This window comes from Microtus pennsylvanicus, chromosome 2 (assembly GCF_037038515.1).
Source record: "Microtus pennsylvanicus isolate mMicPen1 chromosome 2, mMicPen1.hap1, whole genome shotgun sequence".
Lineage (NCBI taxonomy): Eukaryota > Metazoa > Chordata > Mammalia > Rodentia > Cricetidae > Microtus > Microtus pennsylvanicus.
In genome coordinates, this window is record NC_134580.1 from 82,686,293 (window position 1) to 82,708,700 (window position 22,408).

Genomic DNA, 22,408 nt, shown 5'->3' on the forward strand with positions numbered 1-22,408 from the left:
ATGTGTTGCTTTCATTGGTTAATTAATAAAGAAACTGCTTGGCCTGATAGGTCAGAACATAGGTAGGTGGAGTAGACAGAACAAAATGCTGGGAAGAAGGGAAGTGAGTCAGACGTCATAGCTCTCCTCTCCAAGATGGACGCAGGTTAGAATCTTCCCAGTAAGCCACACCTTGTGGTGTTACACACATTAATAGAAATGGGTTAATCAAGATGTGAGAGTTAGCCAGTAAGAGGCTAGAGCTAATGAGCCAGCAGTGTTTAAAAGAATATAGTTTCCATGCTATTATTTTGGGTGAAAACTAGCCAGGCGGCTGGATGCTGGGAACACAGCCCGCTGCTCCTTCTGTGGACCACAAAGTGTCAAAAGCCATGGAAGGACACTGCAGATGAGAACTAGCATTCAGGTTAAAACCCACCAAGAGAATGATGCTCTGAAGGAGGAGAAATCCATCCAGGCAGGGCCTTCAGGACCACCAATTTTAAACACTGTTGCTTCTGTCTGGAATTTTATATTTGCTAAAGCAACCATGGTGTCTCCCCAATACCAGCACTTTAACGTATAATGTTATGATTGCATCTCATTCTTATGAGAACATATATCCATGATTGTCAGGAAAATTACTTCTCATTAATATGAATGATTTGGATGTATATATAAAAATACTAGGATATGCTTCATAACTAGATCTATTATCCAATAATAACTGTAAGGTACTTAAAAGCTTTGTTCCTTTTACTCAGACTTATATCAGAAAACAACAATTTCTCCTCAGTTTAAGACAAAATACACACAATTAACTTGGTTTTACCTTAGAACAAGTTCAAACCAGACTAAAGGTTTTTGTATATAGATTTTAAGTTAAAAACTTCATAGTTGGGCAAGAAACTCCACTTTGGGCCAGGTCAGGGTTTGGGCAACAAATTCCACAGGCATGGGACTGAACCAGCTACTTAGGACTGAGTGGGTCTGAGAAAGCAAGCTCCACAGGAGCAGAAGCCAGTAGCCAATCCAGTCCTGGGACACTGGGGGATCAGGATTGAGCCATGAAGCTTACAGAATATCAAAGAGACTGGATCCAAAAAAAAAGGTCCTCTCACTACATTATAATCTAAACACTAAACATACAGAGTAAAGAAAGAATATTAAGAGCTGCAAAGAATAAAGGCCAAGTAACATATAAGGGTAGACCTATTAGAATTATACCTGGTTTCTCATTGGAGACAATGAAAGTCAGAAGGTCATGATGAAGCATTATGCAGACATTAAAAGACCACAGATGACAGCCCAGAGTACTATACTCAGCAAAACTTTCAATCACTGTAGAAATACAAAACAAGATATTCCATGACAAAATTATATGTCAACAATACCTACCGAGCCAAAAACCCAGTCCTACACAAAATACTAGAAGGAAAACTCCAAGACAAGTATGTTGGGTACACCAACAAAAGCATAGACAATTGATAGTCTCATAGCAGCAAATCCCAAAGAAGGTAAAAATGCACAAATTAACATCACCAACACTGAAAACTAAATTAACAGGTGATAGCAATCCCTGGTCATTAATATCCTTTAATGTAAATGGACTCCACTTACCTATAAAAAGGCACAGGCTAACAGAGTGGAAATGAAAACAGAATCCATCCTTCTTCTGCATACAAGAAACACATCTAAACCTCAAAGACAGACATTGTTACAGAGTAAAGGGTTGGTAAAAAAATTTCAATCAAATGGATCTAAGAAACAAATGGGTATAGCTATCCTATTATCTAACAAAATAGAATTGAAGCTAAAATCAATCAAAAGAGACAAAGAAAGTCATTTCATATTAGTCACAGGAAAAATCCAGCAAGAGGAAATCTTGATACTGAACATCTATGCCCTAAATACAAAGGCACCCTTTTATGTAAAAGAAACACTTCTAAAGCTTAAATCATATATTAAACCCCACACACTAATTGTGGGAGACTTCAACACTCCCCTCTTACCACTGTACAGGTTAGTCAGATAAAAAAAATGAACAGAGAAATAAGAGAACAACAGATGTTAGGACTCAAGTGAACTTAATAGATATCTATAGAATATTCTATCCAAACAGAAAAGAATATACCTTCTTCTCAGCACCTTATAGGATCTTCTCAAAAATTTACCACATACTCTGTAAGAAAACAAACATCAACAAATACAAAAAAAAATGGAATAACCTAACGTACCTTATTAGATCACCATGGTTTAAAACTAGAAGTCAACAGCAATACTAATTCCAGAAAACCCACAAACACATGGAAGTTAAATAATTCTCACCTGAATCATCAAAATGTAAAGGAAGAAATAAAGGGGGAAATTAAAGACTCCTCAAATTCAATGAAAATAACCTCAAAACATGCATAAATTTATGGGACACATTGAAAGCAGTGTTAAGAGGAAAGTTCATAGCATTAAATGCCTACATAAAGAAGTTGGAAGAATCTTACACTAGTGAATTAACAGAACATTTGGAAACTTTAGAACAAAAAGATGCAAGCTCATCTGAGAGAATTAGATGGCAGGAAATAATCAAATTGAGAGCTGAAAACAACAAAATAGAAACAAAGAAAACAATTCAAAGAATCAATGAGACAGAGTTGGTTCTTCTGGAAAATCAACAAAATGGACAAACCTTTATCCAAACTAACCAAAAGGCAGAGAAAGAATATCCAAATTAACAAAATCAGAAATGAAAAGGGGGACATAACAATAGACATGGAGGAAATACAGAGAATCATCAGATTATATTTCAAAAACCTGCACTCCACAAAATTGGAAAACTTAAAAGAAATGGACAACTTTCTGTATAAATATCACTTACCAAAAATAAATTAAGACCACATAAACAAATTAAACAGACCTGTAACTACTGAAAAAAATAGATACAATCATCAAAAGCCTCCTAACCAAAAAAAAAAAAAAATCCCAGAACTAGATGGCTTCAGCTCAGAATTATACAAGACTTGCAAAGAACTAATACCAACACTCCTCAAATTATTCCACACAAAAGAAACAGAAGGAATATTGCCAAACTCTTTTTTATGAGTCTACAATTACCCTGATATCCAAACCACAGAAAGACATTACTAAGAAGAAATATTACTGATCAATATCTTTCGTGAACATTGATACAAACATACTCAATAAAATACTGGCAAATTGAATCCAAGAACACATCAGAATCATCATCCACCATGATCAAGTCGGCTTCATCCCAGAGATGCAGGGATGTTTCAACATATGAAAATCTGTCAACAGAATCTACCATATAAACTATCTGAAAAATAAAAAGCATATGACCATCTTATTAGATGTCAAAAAAGCTTTTGACAAAATACAACATCCCTTCATGATAAAAGTCTTGGAGAGACCAGGGATACAAGGATCATACATAAACATCATAAAGACAATTTACAGCAAGCCAATAACCAACATCAAACTAACTGGAGAATAACTCCCAGAGAGTCCACTGAAATCAGGAATAAGACAAGGTTGTCCACTCTCTACATATCTATTTAATATAGTTCTTGAGGTCCTAGCTAGAGCAAAAGACACCAAAAGGAGATCAGGGGGATTCAAATCAAAAATGAAGTCAAACTTCACTGTTTATTGATATGACAGTTTACACAAGCAATTCCAAAAATTCTACCATGGAACTTCTACGATTCATAAATAAACACTTTCAGTAATGTAGCAGGATACAACATTAACTCATAAAATCAGTAGCCCTCCTGTAGACAGATGATAAAATGGCTGGGGAAAAAAATCAGAGAAACAACACTCTTCATAATTGCCAAAATAGCATAAAATATCTCATAGTAACTCTTACCTAACAATGGAAAACTTGTATGACAAAAACTTTAAATCTTTGAAGAGAGAAAATGAAGAATACACCAGAAAGTGGAAAGATCTCCCATGCTCTTGGGTAGGCAGAAATAATATAGTAAAAATGGCAGTTTTACCCAAAGCAATCTACAGATTGAATGCAATGCCAATCAAAATCCTAGCAAAATTCTGCATAGACCTTAAAAGAACAGTACTCAACTTCATATGGAAAAGCAAAAAAAAAAAAAAAAAAAAACCAGAATAGCTGAAATAGTACTGTATAATTAAAAAATTCTGGGGGCATCAAAAATCCCTGACTTCAAACTCTACTACAGAGCTACAGTACTAAAAACAATCTGGTATTGGCATAAGAATAGACAGGAAGACCAATGAAACTGAATAGAAGACCTGGATATTTATCCACACTGCTTGGAACACCTGATTTTGACAAAGAAGCAAAAAGTATCAAATAGAAAAGGAAAGCATATTTAATAAATGGTGCTGTCATAACTGGATACTAACATGTAGAAGAATAAAAATAGATACATATCTATCACCATGGACAAACTAAGGTCCAAATGGATCAAAAACCTCAACATAAAGAAAGCCACACTGAACCTTACAGAAGAGAAAGTGGGAAGTACACTTGATACATTTCTACAGGATACTCCTTCCTAAATATAACCCCAGCAGCACAGACACCGAGAGAAACAATTAATAAATGGATCCTCCTGAAACTGAAAAGCAAAGGACATGACCAACAAGACAAAATGGCAGCATACACAATGGGAAAAAATCATCACTTACCCCACATCAAACAGAGATCTGATCTCAAAAATATAAAAAGAACTCAAGAAATTGGTCATCAAAAGAAGAAACAATGCAATAAAAAATGGACTACAGATCTCAACAAAGAACTCTCAACAGAAGAATCTAAAATTGCCAAAAGACATTTAAGGAAGTGTCCAACATCCTTATTGATCAGAGAAATGCAAATCAAAACAATTCTGAGACTACATCTTACACCTATAAGAATGGCCAAGATAAAAAACAAAACAACAACAACAAAAAAACTGATGACATCTTATACTGAAGTGGTTGTGGGGGAAAGAGAACACTCCTGCATTGCTGGTGGGAATGCAAGCTGGTACAACCCCTTTGGAAGTCAGCTGGTGATTTTTCAGAAAATTAGGAAACAACCTTCCTCAAGGCCTGGTAATCTTTCTCAAGACCCAGTAATATAACTTTTGGATATATATCCAAAGGATATAATGCCACAAAGATATGTTCATAGCAGCAGTGTTTGTCATAGCTAGAACCTGGAAACAACCTAAATGCCCCTCAACTAAACAATGGATGAGGAAAATGTGGTGCATTTACACAATGGAGTTAGGTTTTTTTCTACACAGCAGAAAAAACATAACAGCATCTTGAATTATGCAGGAAATTGCATGGAACTAGAAAACATTATTTTGAGTGAGATAACCCAGACACAGAAAAACAATTATCACATGCACTCACTCATATGTGGTTTTTAATATAAAGCAATGAAAACCAGCCTACAAACCACAATCCCAGAGAACTTAGACAACAATGAGGATACTAAGAGAGACTTACATAGATCTAATCTACATGGGAAGTAGAAACTGTCAAGATCTCCTGAGTAAATTGGAAGCATGGGGACCTTGGTGGAGGACTGTAGGTGGGACGGGAGAGGCAGGGAGAAGAGCAGAGAAAATGTATAGCTCAAAAAAATTCATTTAAAAAGAACCTGATAGAAGAGAAAGTGGGAAATACCCTACAACAGATGGGCACAGGTGATCGCTTCTTAGGTATAACCCCAGAAGCACAGACATTAAGGGCAACATTGAATAAATGGGACCTACTAAAACTGAGAAGCTTCTGTAAAGCAAAGGACACTGTCACTAAGACACAAAGGCAACCTACTGACTGGGAGAAGATCTTCACCAACCCGGCAACAGACAAAGGTCTGATCTCCAAAATATATAGAGAACTCAAGAAACTAGACTTTAAAATGCTAATTAACCCAATTAAAAAATGGGGCACTGATCTGAACAGAGAATTCTCAACAGAAGAAGTTCAAATCGCCAAAAGACACTTAAGGTCGTGCTCAATTTCCTTAGCAATCAGGGAAATGCAAATCAAAACAACTTTGAGATATCATCTTACACCTGTCAGAATGGCTAAAGTCAAAAACACCAAGGATAACCTTTGCTGGAGAGGCTGTGGAGGAAGGGGTACCCTCATCCATTGCTGGTGGGAATGCAATCTTGTGCAACCACTGTAGAAGTCAGTGTTTCGGTTTCTCAGGAAATTCGGGATCAACCTACCCCTCGACCCAGCAATACCACTCTTGGGAATTTACCCAAGAGATGCTCTATCACATGTCAAAAGCATTTGTTCAACTATGTTCATAGCAGTATTATTTGTAATAGCCAGAACCTGGAAACAACCTAGATGCCCTTCAATGGAAGAATGGATGAAGAAAGTATGGAATATATACACACTAGAGTACTACGCTGCGGTAAAAAACAACGACTTCTCGAATTTTGCATGCAAATGGATGGAAATAGAAAACACTATCCTGAGTGAGGTATCCCAGACCCAAAAAGATGAACATGGGATGTACTCACTCATAATTGGTTTCTAGCCATAAATAGGGGTCACAGAGTCTACAATAGGCGAATCTAAAGAAGCTAAGTAAGAAGGTGAACCCAAGGAAAAACATATAGTTATCCTCTTGGATAAGGGAAGTAGACAAAATTGTCGGGGAAAAAAGTGGGATCTTGGGGGTGGTGTGGGATGGGGGTAAGGAGAGATGGGGAGAGAAAAGGTAGAAGGGAAGGAGGGGGGACTTGGGGAAACAGGAGGATCGGGATAAAGGAAGGTTGGATAGGGGAGCACGGAACCACAATTCTTAGTTAAGGGACCCACTTTAGGGTGGGCAGGAGAATTGACCCTAGAGGGGCTGCCAGGTGCCCAAGCTGAGGTCCCCAGTTAGTTCCTTGGGCAGCTGAGGATAGGGAACCTGAAATGACCCTATCCTAGAGCAATACTGACGAATATCTTGCATATCATCCTAGAACTTTCATCTGGCGATGGATGGAGATGGAGACAGAGACCCACACTGGAGCACTGGACTGAGCTCCCAAGGTCCCAATGAGGAGCAGAAGGAGGGAGAACATGAGCAAAGAAGTCGGGACCACGAGGGATGCACCCACCCACAGAGACAGTGGAGCTGATCTACTGGGAGCTCACCAAGGCCAGCTGGACTGTTACCAAAAAAGCATGGGATAAAACTGGACTCTCTGAACATGGCGAACAATGAGAGCTGATGAGACGCCAAGGACAATGGCACGGGGTTTTGATCCTACGCAATGTGCTGGCTTTGTGGGAGCCTAGCCAGTTTGGATGTTCACCTTCCTAGATATGGACGGAGGGGGGAGGACCTAGGACTTACCACAGGGCGGGGAACCTTGACTGCTCTTTGGACTGGAGAGGGAGGGGGAAAGGAGTGGGGGGAGGGGGAGAAGGTAGGGAGGAGAGGAAGAAGAGTGGGAGGAGGTGGAGGGAAATGGGAGGCTGGGAGGAGGTGGAAATTTTTTTGTTTGTTTGTTTCTTTTCTTTATTCTCCTTTTATCAATAAAAAAAGAAAAAAATTAAAAAAAATCTTTACAGTTATGTACAAGGTCAGAGTTGTAGATGTCTAACCAAGGTTATTAACACAAAGAAGCCTAAGAAAACAATGCCAATTTTTCCCTTGCCAAGTCTCTGAGCTTGTCTCACTAGGCACAGTGTTCTGAGCTTCTAGTAACAGTGCAACACCAGAAACTTTGAAATTTTTCATTGTCATATAAAATGGTTCAGTTCTGCCCATATCACTTACCGAAAGAATGTGCTATGACCAAGGAGATGTGACCCTGGTAATTTTTTTATTGCCTTAAACATCCTGTAAAAAGTTCTTTTGAGACTAGCTAAATAAAAGAAGTAAGATGATTTGAAACAGAGAATTTGAGCAGAGATTTGAAACAAAGGAGAGCTAGAAGCTGCAAAGGTAGAATTAGAGCCAACAGAATAAGAAAGAACATGACTTGAACAACATGTATGTGAATTATTCCCTAACTCCTCACATTAGAAATATCCTAAATACTTTGTATCATGCTACTGCTTCTGACCTGAACTCTGGAAGTAGTCTTGAGAAGTGTACTCACAGCTACTGTTAACAAAGATTATCCAGTTCCTTACCACCCTCATTTCTGCAGATCTGCCTTTTTCTTTTCTTTTCATTCTTTTCTTTTGGTTTTTGAGGCAGGGTTCTTCTGTGTAGCTTTGGAACCTGTCCTGGAACTAGCTCTGTATTCAAGACTTGCCTTGAACTCCCAGAAATCACCCCAGCTCTGCCTTCCAAGTGCTAGGATTAAAGGCATGCACCACCACCGCTCGACCAGATCTGCTTCTTACTATAACACACAAATCTTTCTGCTTCTCTTTCTCTCACATTTCTCCACCATATACTTGTTCATCATAAGGCTGCCCTGTGGATGTCTTTCACCTGCCTGAGCTGCTTGGTACAAAGTGGATCATGGAACTAAGCCTAATTCATAAAAAGACAAATAATATTAAGTATATAATAAGCCATTTTACACAGCAATCTCACTATTAACTATTTACCGGAATAAAATAAATATGTGTGTATGACAAGCATAGAAACATTTACACTGTTGTATTCCTAATAGCTATAGATTAGATACAACCTTAATATACTGAAGTGGGGAGTAAATAAATATACATGCATACAGTAAAATAAAAGTGGTAATATTAAATTACTGATATGACAGCATGGCTTAATCCCTAGCACAAAGAGAATAAACCTTGAATCAAAAGGGAACATAATATGTGACTATGACAACTGAACCATGAAGACATGACACCTTATAACTTCTCAGTTATTTACATCTCAGATATGTATCAAAAATTATATACTATTTTATGGTAAAATTTGGAGAAAAAATTATTAAATTGTTGATATAAATAGAAACTTGTAAAGCCAATGTTGGTAATAATATAGATGATTTCAACATTCTGGATATTGAAGAAAGATCATGTGTTTCAAATAAACTTGTGCTAGATAGTCTAATTTAACACTGGGCAACATTTAAAGCAAATTCTTGTGTCAATATTTTTTAAATGACTAACAGGTAAAGGCATTGGTGAAATACATGTGATGGATGAAATGCATCCTATTACATACAAAACAAATATGTGGAGCATATAGTGTACAGTTCAATAAGTTAATGCTGTTAATACTAAAAAGAGGGATATAATGCCATTGAAGAATATAGAGAACATTATGCTAAAGAAAAGCCAGACACAAGAAATTTAAGATGTGTTTTCACGTATAGGCAAAGATATAAAATTTGGATTAACAGGAAAATAAAAGAGCTGTAGTCATATTATATCAGAAAGAAAATAGAAGATGTTTAAGTTCAGTTATATGTGTCTAATAATTCTAGAAAATTAATTAACTAAATTAAAACTACAGTTAGTAGATTGGTACTTAATGATGGAAAATTGAAGAGATTTTTAGATGTTTTAATGAACACACAGTATCTATGTAAAGTACTGATATGCAATTTTCCAATATGTCTGTATATCAAAATATAATAGTGTTCAACTTAAGTATATATAATAAATGGACTTAAAAATTAAAGCAATATCATGCTAACTAAAATAAGTTATTTTTTTCCTGAATCCTGCGTGTGATATGGGTTGATCATAGAGTGCCAAAAGAGAGTGTGGGAGAAAATAAATTACTCCATTGGCATTTTCAGCTGTCATAATTATGTATGTACAACTGTAAGGGCTACAGACAAGGTGAATTTTTTATTTTTCAATAAAAATTATATTTATATATGTGACATAAATTAATATACATATGCCTATATATATACATATGCATTGACACACACGTATATATGTATATGCCGGCATTCATGTATGCATTCACACACACATGTGTGCATGTTTTCCTTTATTCATGCAACAATACATGTGTGCAGATTAGAAGACAACATGATGGAGTCAGTTTTCTCCCTCCATTAAGGTGGTGAACTTATGCTTAAAAGAAATCCCACGCTAACTCACAATTGAGAAACAGATATTTATTTAGGGGTAAAGGCACAAATCAGAATTTGTCGCTTGACTGGTTGAATCACGCAATCCAAAAAGAGCGGTGGGCAGAAAGGAGCAAGGGGTAGGAGAAAAGGGATGAACCCGGATTTTTCATTTACGTATATAGTATAAGAGGCCACCCCCCAGTAGGCAGGTACTTACATTCTGAATGTCTTCCTACAGCACTCCATCATGTGGGACCCAGTCACAAACAATGCCACACCAATTTGGGATTATGATTAATAGGGTGGTATTTATTTAAAGGGGAAAAAACTTACAGATCACTGTCCCAGGCAACAGCCCTCTACGCAACCAGGAAAGGAGTCTAGTCGCTGGCGGAGCAGGAAGTGAAGAGAGAGAGGAGAGGGAAGTGGCTGCCTTTTTAAAGGGAGAGAGACCACACCTCAATGGGCTGGTATCTCAGCGATGATAGGCTGGAGGAGTGGGAGGACCTCCCGCAACAAACATGGGTTATCAAATTTGGCCACAAGTGATGTTACCATCTGATACATCTCAATGATATCTCTATAACAATACATCTCAATGACAATAATATGTTATTCCACATATAGCATGTTTGTTGTCATGACACATATAGATATGATAGCTCAATTACAAAATAAATATAAATAATAAAAATAATTATTTTTATAACTATTGGCATCATCGTAGTGTTTTTTTGTTTTAAGAGGTTATTTATTTAATATACAATAGAAAGCACCCTCTAATCATTTAGAGAAATGACCATAGTATGCTTTTACATTAAACTTGATTTTCTGAACTCAACTGAAGGAAGCTATGACCATGATGTGATACTACAATGTTCCTTTGAGTCAAATGAAGAAATAGGTCACATAAGTTCTTCAATTAGCACGAGCATGGAACTCAGGACCGCGAGGGGTGCACCCACACACTGAGACAATGAGGATGTTCTATTGGGAACTCACCAAGGCCAGCTGGCCTGGGTCAGGAAAAGCCTGGGATAAAACCGGACTCTCTGAACATAGCGGACAATGAGGACTACTGAGAACTCAAGAACAATGGCAATGGGTTTCTGATCCTACTGCACGCACTGGCTTTGTGGGAGCCTAGGCAGTTTGGATGCTCAACTTACTAGACCTGGATGGAGGTGGGGGTTCCTTGGACTTCCCACAGGACAGGGAACCCTGATTGCTTTTCGGGCTGGGGGGAGACTTAATTGGGGGAGGGGGAGGGAAATGGGAGGCGGTGGCGGGGAAGAGACAGAAATCTTTAATAAATAAATAAATTAATAAAAAAATTAAAAAAATAAAAAATAAAAAAAAATCATAAGGTGTGCTAATGTTAATGTGGTTTTCACTTACATGTGTACATAACAAGTAACATTTGCTGAGACAAATAAAATATCTTGAAAATAATTTTACCATATGAAAGATAAAAATCTAAGAAAAGAGCACTGTATTCTTCTTTAGGACAATAATAACATATTTTTTTATTTAACAGCTTTCCTAAACATAGCAACATTGTTCAGGCACAATGGATATTCAATAACCATGCATTTAATGTATACAATGATATAGCTTCAAATCTAAAATTCCATGTGAAATTCCATTTCCTTCCCTAAGTTTCCATTTTCTTTTTACTTTTTACATTTTTGAGAAAGATAGAGAGGCAAAGAGATGGAGAGAGAGAGAGAGAGAGAGAGAGAGAGAGAGAGAGAGAGAGAGAGAGAGAAGAGAGAGAGAGAGAACATTCCACATCACACATGTGTGAGAAACGAAGGACAATATTTGGTATCAGTCCTTGCTTTCCATCCCACTGAGACAGGGTCTCTAGTTCTTGATTATTATGTATCCTGATGTAGCTGGCCTTAGCTTCTCAAGATTCCCTTGTTTTCAACTCCCATTTGTCATAGCAATGTTGACAATATATGTATGTTCTGGGGTATAAATTCAGTTCCTCCTCATTAAGTAAAAACACTTTAGTCCTGAACACTACACAACCCTACCTAGATCTACTATATAGTGAGGTCATAATAAGCCATTGTCACTCTGTTGTGAAACATATCTGTAGAAATTAATTCATTTAAAATAATTACATTATCACTGAATGTCTTCTTTTCTTCCTACTCTAGTCCCAGGAAACAACAATTGTTTACTCTACTTCCGATGTCATTGCTTTAAATTCCTCACCTAAGTAGAAATTACACATTTATTTTCTATGGAAGAATATATATAGTGTTTATTTACATTGACACAAATAACATCATTGTGTTTTTTATTAAGACAACATTTTTGATAACTAAATAATATTAACATGGATATATATGTATATGTGCATATGTGGACATGCATGTCCATTGTATGATAGTGATATATGAGTTTTTCTATTTGTCTGTCTGTCCCTAAATGCTTCAGTAGATAATGTATGCTATAAATAATACATCAAAGACCATGAAAATGAAGTGTTCCTTGATATATGGTTTTCATCTAATATTTATCTCTAATGATTGGCTAGTAGGCTTAGATTAGTTTTAATTTTTTGTGAAATCTCTCATTTTTTGGTATAATACCACTGTATACTGTCAACAACAATATACAATACTTCTGTTCTTCCACACCTAAGCCAACATATTTTATCTTTTGTTTAATTTTTTTCTTACATTTTACAATTTTAACATGAACGTGGTGTTAAAAATGGGGCATCATTTGAAGATACTTCCAATTCAGGATCCCCAAGGGTTTGGATGCATTTAAAGTACATAAGAGGAGCATTTCCAATGCAGTCATTCTTTGTCAGTGTATATAAGCCACACTGAGATGAAATTCTTGCCCAAACTGTTCACAATAGTAATCACATTATTGCCATATACCGTGGTGTCAGATTCAAGCAGCATTTAGAGGGAACATTATCAACTTGGGAGAAGTTGTTTAATGAGATGACTGCTATTGTGTAAGTACATCCCCAAATAATAGTTTTCCTATCATTTTTATCACAAATACTCATTTATAAAGCTTTTTTTCTGCAATGGCAGCACATTTTTTTTTCATTAGTGACCTTCAGAGAATCTTGTATCTGCATTTTTAATTGTTCTATTTTCCAAAATATATAAGTTTACCCTTCTAATAAGATTTGAGACTTCTGGAAATTTTAAGCAGTTTTGTAGTGTTAACATAAAATAAACTCTTATTTATGTAACATGACAAGTTACAAGACTCTACTGAAAAAGTATGCTGTTGATAGGCAAATTACATTACTCTAAAATTGTCTTAATATCTTAGAATTTTTTATGTCTATTTTTGAGAGACAATAAAGTAGAGAAGCAGGTAAAAAGAGTGGGATGGACATGAGAATGCTGGGGGCTTTGAATAATAATAGTTCACTGCAAATCCCAAAATTCAATATAAATGATCTGAAACGACATTTTATATAAGGAAGGAATGAATGAATGAGACATAAGGTAGAAAAGGTGGGAAACTGGCTTTCATTTATCAGTTTCAAAATGGCAAATGAAATATCACCGTTTAAAATCAAAAACCAGCCAGGATAGGGCAATAAGTAACATATTGAAGGTCTCTGAATATAGGATTGTTTACAGAAATACTCTAATGGATAAGTCAAAATTCAAGGAAAAACATAATATTAACAATCTATCTTTAGCACCTGGCTTTTCCAATTATTTGATGAATGATTTTTCTCACATTTTATAGTAGACTTGTTTTATACTGTATTTTTATATACAGCCAATAAGAGATTTATGCAGGAGAATTTTTTGTTCATGTTTGAAATATGTCAATAAATTCACATTCTTGAATAAAGTTGCCAGGTAGAGAGGCTGTAGCTATGTCTCTGATATTTAATCAAAAATTATTTCTCATTCCATTCCGAAAGACAAGGTTAATGCTTGGAAAACCTCAAAGAGAAGATGTGAAATTGTTATTTTTAAACAATATAGATAAAATCATGTCTATAAATATTGTCATTTAGATGTACAAAGATTTTAACCAATCATTCTACATTTAGAAACCTTTCTAATTAGACCAATGTACAAATACAAGACTCCTTTTTTAAAATTTGACTGGATACCAGGCTAATATATATTTGTATTTCTTCTTACTTAACTCTGAATATTATGTTATTGCTTCTGTTTCAGGAACTCTTTATAAGACTTTGTCTCTAACACCCATTAGAGCACAGTATTTAAATGGAAGAAACTAATCAGACTGTGGTGTCTGAGTTTATTTTTCAGGGACTTTGTAACTCAAGAGAACTACAGATCTTCCTCCTGTTGCCATTTTCCATCCTCTACCTGATGACTGTGGTAGGCAACCTCTTTGTGGTGATATTAATCATCACTGATCATCACCTCCATTCTCCCATGTACTTTCTGTTAGCCAATCTCTCATTTGTTGACTTCTGCCTTTCCTCAGTTACTACCCCCAAAATGATCACAGACCTTGTAAAAGATATTAAAACTATTTCCTTTGGAGGTTGCATGAGCCAGATCCTCTGCGTGCATTTCTTTGGAGGGGGTGAGATGGTGCTTCTTGTAACAATGGCCTATGACCGCTATGTGGCCATCTGCAGGCCACTCCACTACACCAGCATCATGGACAGACAGAAGTGCATCTGGCTTGTTTTGATATCATGGATCATTGGATTCGTGCATGCCATGAGTCAACTGATTCTGATTTTGGAGTTACCTTTCTGTGGACCTAGAGTGATAGACAGCTTTTTCTGTGATATTCCTTTGGTGATGAAATTAGCCTGCATCAATACTGATACTCTGGGAATCGTGATAAACGCTGACAGTGGTGTTTTAGCAACAACTTGCTTCATTCTGTTGCTGATATCTTACACTTACATTCTACTAACTGTTCAGCTTCACTCCAAAGATATTTCATCAAAGGCACTCTCTACCTGCACCTCCCATATCATAGTGGTTGTGCTATTCTTTGGACCCTGTATTTTCATCTATCTGTGGCCTGTCAGCATCATGTGGGTGGATAAGTTTCTTGCTGTGTTTTATACAGTTATCACACCTCTCCTGAATCCAGCAATCTATACATTGAGAAATAAAGATATTAAAAATGCCATTAAAAAACTCAAAGATCACAAGTAAATTGGGGTATAATTTTTAGACTACTTTTCTAATTAAAAAACGTATTGTATGCATACTATTTTAGCTGTATTTGACCATGAAATTGCATATATAAGTAATTTCCTCATGGTATTAGTTCATGAACATATGGTTATTAAAATAACTATTATGAAAGTACATTCAAAAGTCTAATACTTAGGTTGTTACCACTTAGAAAGAATAATAACTGCATCATATACATCTTTGTGTCTGAAGAGTAGAAGATGTAGATAATGTCATGAAAATAATAATCACCATCATTTCTAATCATTACGATTGTCGCAAGACTGTGCATATCACTTTAGATAGACTATTATGTACAAAGTTCCCATTGAATTACCTATCAGAATTATAATTTAAAAATATGTCATTGTCTTCCAATCCTAATTTTAACTTCACTATAGAAAATACTGAAGATATTTTCAAGCTTTGCATCCTCTTAGAGATCAAAATGATTTACAAATTCTAATGCTAGTTGCCTCACATTGACATGATCTCTGCCATTTTCCAATTTGTACCTATTCGAATGAAATCATAATTTTCCCCTTTATTTTTACAACAATTGAAACAACAGTGTTCATGATATTAGAATACAATTCCCTCAGTTCACAATTACTTTTATGAACTTGATTTTACTCTATATTCTGTAAGTAGAAGAGCTTGGTAAAAAATGTTTAGAATATTACATATAATGTATATATGCATATACATTTACTTTTATATGTATGTGTATAGACTTAATATTAGCTACCATTTGATAATGCGTGTCATTTGCTGTATGAAGCTCCACATATACACATTTACAATAGTTTGATATCTAGTATAATCCTAAAAAGAGATTTAAGTCATAATTTCTTGACTATCCTGTCTTAATATTTCATGAATTATGGTTGCAATCACTCTGTATGTGTATTCGAATAAGTTAAATATATATTCATAAACTAAAAACAACATTTAAATACCTGTATCATGATTCCCTGAAATCAGATTAGCAATAAGCAAGGCTCATATTTTTCCACATACCTTGAGATTTTGGGAAATATATTGGGAAGTTTTCGTATCTTTTTTTCTAATGTATTATCTCAGGTGTGTTTATAGATTTAACTATCTACCATTTAAAGACACCATTTTTTCTTTTTTGAAATTTGTTCTTTGGTAATATCTGCAATAAGCTGATTGCATGTGTCTAATTTCCCTGTCCTCTTATTTCCCACTTTCTCTCCTACTTCTATTACCCACCTCCACATTCACATGCACACCAGTGCCTTTCAACATTACTTTTTTTTTCTCTGTGGCCCACTTGGATTAACCAGATCTATCTCTGTGTCTGTGTGTGTTGGTTTGGAACTATCCATGGTGAGCTCATCATTGGGGCACACCTGAAGAAAATATCCAGGCCTGCAACAGAATTGTCAGGAGCTCAGAGTTCAGCAAGGAGGTGAGAACACCGACTACACTCTGACCTATAATTGACTATTGACAGTTAACTGGGCATGACCAATACTAGACAGGCTTCAAATCATGACTGCATTGGCTGTGCCATGCCCACTAGATTGTATTTCACAATGCCTCTCATGATTGAAGAGATCATGCATGCATTCTTTCTGCCCCCTTTCCTCATTTTTCAAATCACTGCCATTTTACAAGCTATTTGAGACCTACACACAACTTACTTTCAGCTGCCTGTAGGCATACCATTATATAGAACAAAAGAGAACTTTTTGCTAAACTATAATTAGACTGGAAAATACGTGCTTATTGCCTGTGTGATTTCTAAGGATATGATTTCAATTTTATTTTAGCAATTCAGTGATATTACTTCTACATAACTGATGCTTCAAGAAGAAGCACAATGGAGGCCGGTGGGACAGTTCATTGGGTAAAGGAGTTTGCTGCCAAGCCTAATTACCTCACTTCAATGCACCAAATCTACATATTAGAGGAAGAAAATCAACTACCTTAAGCTATTTTTTTCTTTTATTGTTATTGTTGCTTTTATATTCTTCTCACTTATACTAAATTCTTACTGCAGTTTTTCCCCTGTCCCATCACTCCAGTCTCTCTTCCCCACTTTCCCTCTCCTGCAGATTGATTTTTCTCAGTAATGAGAAAATATCAGACCTCCCAGGACATAAAATTAGCATGACATAATATGATACAACAATACTGGGCAAATGCCATCATATCAAAATGGATATGAACGGGAAAACCCAGTATGAGGAAAAGCAGCCCACAAGCAGAAAAAAGGAGTCAGATACAACCCCATTCCCACGCTTAGGATTTCCATAAAACGCGATGCTACTCAGTCAAAACATACATGCGAAGGATCTGGTTCAAAGTCCTATAGGCCCCCTGATCTCTGAGAGTCCCCATGAGTTCCAGTCAGTTGATTCTGTGCTTATGGTGCCCTGTACCCTCTAGTTCCTCTGAACCTTTTTCCCACCACCACCTTTGTGCAGGACTCCCTAAGCTGTGCCTAATATTTATCTGTAGGACTCTGCACCTACACCCATCACTTGCTAAATGAAGTCTCTATACTCTCTTTGATGGCAATACTGGTAGACTCCTATCATAGAACATAAATATTTGTCTTTCTGAGTCTGGGTTACTTCACTCAGGATGACTTTTTCAAATTTTATTCATTTGCATGTAAATTTCATATCATTTTTTAATAGTTGACTGATACTCCATTATATATATCATATATATATATATATATATATATATCAGATTTCCTTTATCCATTTTTTTGGTTGAGGGACATCTATTTTTTTCCAGATATAGTTATTTTGAGTAAAGATTCTATGAACATAGTTGAGCAAGTGTTCTTGTGGTAGGGGCAGAGCATCCTTTGGATATATGCCCTGAAGTGGTATAGCTGTGTCTTCTAGACACCAACAAACTAAATAATACTACTTAAAATGGGGTTTAGATCTAAGCAGAGAATTCTCAACAGAGGAAAACAAAATTTACTGAGAAACACTTAAAGAAATGCTCAATATCCTTAGACCTCATGGAAATGCAAATCAAAATGATTTTGAGATTCCATCTTATTCCTGTCTGAAGGCCTATGATTAAAAGTACAAGTGACAGCTAATACTTGTGAGAATGTGGAGCAAGGGGAACACCCCTCCATTCCTGGTGGAAGTGCAAACTTGTAGAGCACTTTGAAATTCAATATGGCAGTTTCTTGAAGTAGAATAGATCCTCTTTAGGCTGATTTTTGAGAGGGTTAAAATTGAAAGACTGCCTTGAGTTCAGAAGAGAGAGAGACTGTAGTTTTAAACTGTGTTGAGATAGTGGAGAAAGAAGTACTTTTGAGGTTGATCTCAATGCATTGGATTTGATATGGCTCCAACCTATGAGAGTGGAATGTGGTTGTTTAATAAGTATAGTTCCATAAGTTCATGTATTTAAAATATTGTTCTGCAGTTGGTTGAATTGCTTGAGAAGTTTTAGGCATGACTTTGTTGTAGAAAGTGTGTCAGTTGGGATAGACTTTTAACTTTCAATATCCAATACCATTCCCAGTTCTCTCTCCCCAGTTCTTTCTGTCCTCTGCCTCATGTTTTTGGATAAGAGTTCTCATCTACTGTTCCAGGATCATAACTGTCTGATTCCCTGCTGCTCCACTCTCTGCCATGAAATCCATGAACTATAATCCTCTAGAATCATGAGTCTAAATTAAATGCTTTTATTTACGAGTTGCTTTTATTATGGTGTATTGTCATAGTAATAGAAAGGTAACTAAGACAGTGAAACTGGAATGAGAACATTGTGATTACATATGAATACTAGATATTAGCTTCATAGACATTTTGTAAATATTTCAGATCTTGCAATTTGAAAACCTAGATCTAAATCAGATGAAAGTAAATTCAATTTATTATGGGTCATAAATTTTATCTTGCATTAGGAAGTACCCTTTCCTAATGCAGGAAGGCTATAGCATGTATAATGATAATAACAGAGCAAGAAACTGAAAATAATTTTAGAAAAAAAATGGGGCGCAAGTAACTCCAGACTGATGTCTGTTCAGTTTAAAATGTAATGAACCTCAGATAGTCCATCTCAAATTATGAAATATGTTAATTATGTGATCTGCATCTCTCCTAAACAGCCATAAGACCTCCACTAACCCTATTTCTCTCAGCTTACAATCAGCCTTCTTGCTAGCATGACTAAAAACTCTCAGTCAGCACATCTGGGATATAGACCCTACTGTGAACTGTAGAGGGATGTCTTCATCTTCTGCTAGTAAGATAAAACCTGAAACAAAATTTAATGATCTTGGAACGGTTTAAAGTGTAAAAGTGGTAGTAGATGAAATGGTCCTTATGGTACATGTTAGAAGGACATGAATAACTAAATATTTCTTTTTCTTTTTCTTATTTTTTTGAGACAGGGTTTCTCTGTTGCTTTGGAGCCTAACCTGTAACTAGCTCTTGTAGACCAGACTGGCTTTGAACTCACAGACACCTGCCAACCTCTGTTTCCCAACTACTGGGATTAAAGACAAACACCACCACAGCCTGGCAGAACTAAATACTTCTATGGGGAAAAAAATGCATCACTTTTACAACAAAACTATAGGATTACAGTTTCTTATTTCTTAAAAATATAGGTAAATTGAATTTCATTAAATTTCTACTACCCAAGATAAATCATTGGGTAAATAAATTTTTGATACATTGTTTCCTGTTACATTCAATATTTAAAATGTTTTGAAACATAGTCTGTAGCTTATTTTGTATTTAAGTTAAATTATCATTGTTTAAATATTACAAGGTTTAAGCACATTCCAATCTAGGCATATAACTATATTTTCTTAACCGTTCATTATTTTTATTTTCAAATTTCATGTTGTCCATTTTCTTTTATTAAATAACATCACCGTTCACAAAATAGTGTCCTGGAATTTCACTGTTAATCCATGGACTATTCCACTGGAAATTGATAGTTTTATAACTATAAGATATTTTTACTACAGTGACTTGATTTTTCATTTATTCAGAGCATCAAATATATAAGAAAATAGATATTTTAAGAGAATTCATGCATCTTATATGTTCTTGATGTCATTTTCCATTTCTAATGGAGTGTTAGAGACTTTTCACATTTTTTGAATTATCTTATTATATATAATATTCTTCATTTATCTTAATTTGGGGGGCAAATGTGTCATTTGGCAATTAATAACTCAAATTTTGGTACGTTTTAAAAACAGCTTGGTATGATTTAGATTCATGTTACTTGACAAATGTTATTAATACATAGTTCCAAAAGTCTTTTCTTTACTTTTTGTTTTTAGTATTTCACTTGTAATCAGAACCTGATGATATCAAAATATAAATGAATGTGTAGGCTCTGTGCCTGCTGCAGTCTATTTGAGTTAATATTGTATTAGTTATACTATCTGGAAAACACTGTTTCCTTGGTTCCATCCACTCTCTATTCATTAAAATCTTTCTGTATCGTCTTCCACACACCATTCCAAGCTCTGCGGGGAGAAGCTTGATGAAGACCTTCCAGTTAGGACTGAGTGCTCCAAAGTCTCTCGCTTTCCACACATTGCCCAGCTATGTATCTCTGTGATTGTTCCTATCTACTGTAAGACGAAGCTTCTATGACAATAATTAAGCAATGAACAAATCTGTAGGTACATGTATACAGAAATGGGATTGCTTCTCCTGTAACTAAGGCTGATCTCCAATACAATATCTATCCAAAAATGACCCTAAATTTATGATCATCAGTTGCCACTGCCCAAGTAGTAAAACAAAAATTATGTAGATTTAAAAATAGAAATAGCAATAACAACAAATGGAAACAACAGAAAAGAAGCCATTATATTACTATCTTTTTTTATTGATAAAAGGAGAATAAAGAAAAGAAAGGAAAAAAAAACAAATTTCCACCTCCTCCCAGCCTCCCATTTCCCTCCCCCTCCTCCCATTCTTCTCCCCCTCCTCCCACACCTCTCCCCCTCCCCCCACTTTTCTCCCCCTCCCTCTCCAGTCCAAAGAGCAGTCAGGGTTTTCTGCCCTGTGGTAAGTCCTAGGTCCTCCCCACTCCGTCCATATCCAGGAAGGTGAACATCCAAACTGGCTAGGCTCCCACCAAGCCAGTACATTGCGTTGGATCAAAACCGCTTGCCATTGTCCTTGGCGTCTCATCAGCCCTCATTGTTCGTCATGTTCAGAGAGTCCAGCTTCATCCCATGCTTTTTTTGGTAACAGTCCAGCTGGCCTTGGTGAGCTCCCAGTAGATCAGCTCCACTGTCTCAGTGGGTGGGTGCACCCCTCGTGGTCCCGACTTCTTTGCTCATGTTCTCCCTCCTTCCGCTCCTCCCTGGGACCTTGGGAGCTCTATCCAGCGCTCCAGTGTGGGTCTCTGTCTCCATCTCCATCCATCGCCAGATGAAAGTTCTAGGATGATATGCATGATATTCGTCAGCATTGCTCTAGGATAGGGTCATTTCAGGTTCCCTATCCTCAGCTGCCCAAGGAACTAACTGGGGGCCTCCGCTTGGGCACCTGGGAGCCCCTCTAGGGTCAAGTCTCCTGCCCATCCTAGCGTGGGTCCTTTAACTAAGAAATGGGGTTCCGTGCTCCGCTATCCAACCTTCCTTTATCCCGATCCTCCTGTTTCCCCATGTCCCCCCTCCTTTCCTTCTACCTTTTCTCTCCCCATCTCCCCTCACCCCCATCCCACCCCACCCCCAACATCCCACTTTTCTCCCCGGCAATTTTGTCTACTTCCCTTATCCAAGAGGATAACTATATGTTTTTCCTTGGGTTCACCTTCTTACTTAGCTTCTTTAGATTCGCTTATTGTAGACTCCGTGTCCCCTATTTATGGCTAGAAACCAATTATGAGTGAGTACATCCCATGTTCATCTTTTTGGGTCTGAGATACTTCACTCAGGATAGTGTTAAGTAAAGTAGAAATTGTGTAATATTTAGCTGATGATCTTGGAAGATCCACAGCAGATATTTAGGGGCTTCCATTTGTGAACAGAGTTTAGTGATTAGGAGTATAAATTATAATATTCTATTTATACAAATACAAAACCTAATTTTGATGCTTAATCCCTCTAAAATTCAATTTCTCAATCCATAAAATGTATGTAAAATACAACACAGGGTATTTTGTGAAGTTTAAGTGAGATAATGTACTAAAAACAGTGCCTTTTGCAAAAAAAATTTAATAGAAGATATATATTGATATTAATATTGTGTG

At 36.3% G+C, this 22,408-nt stretch overlaps 1 protein-coding gene across 1 annotated transcript; it reads left to right on the plus strand.

Moving 5' to 3' along the window:
- The first annotated feature begins 14,230 nt into the window (after window positions 1-14,230).
- LOC142844935 (olfactory receptor 4K3-like) lies at window positions 14,231-15,148 on the plus strand. The gene has a single exon (XM_075963710.1). The coding sequence runs from the start codon at window positions 14,231-14,233 to the stop codon at window positions 15,146-15,148; it is 918 nt and encodes a 305-aa protein (XP_075819825.1).
- The last annotated feature ends 7,260 nt before the right edge of the window (window positions 15,149-22,408 follow it).

Excerpts from the sequence above, each read along its gene's own strand:
- LOC142844935 (XM_075963710.1), top strand. The coding sequence starts at position 14,231 with ATGGAAGAAACTAATCAGACTGTGGTGTCTGAGTTTATTTTTCAGGGA.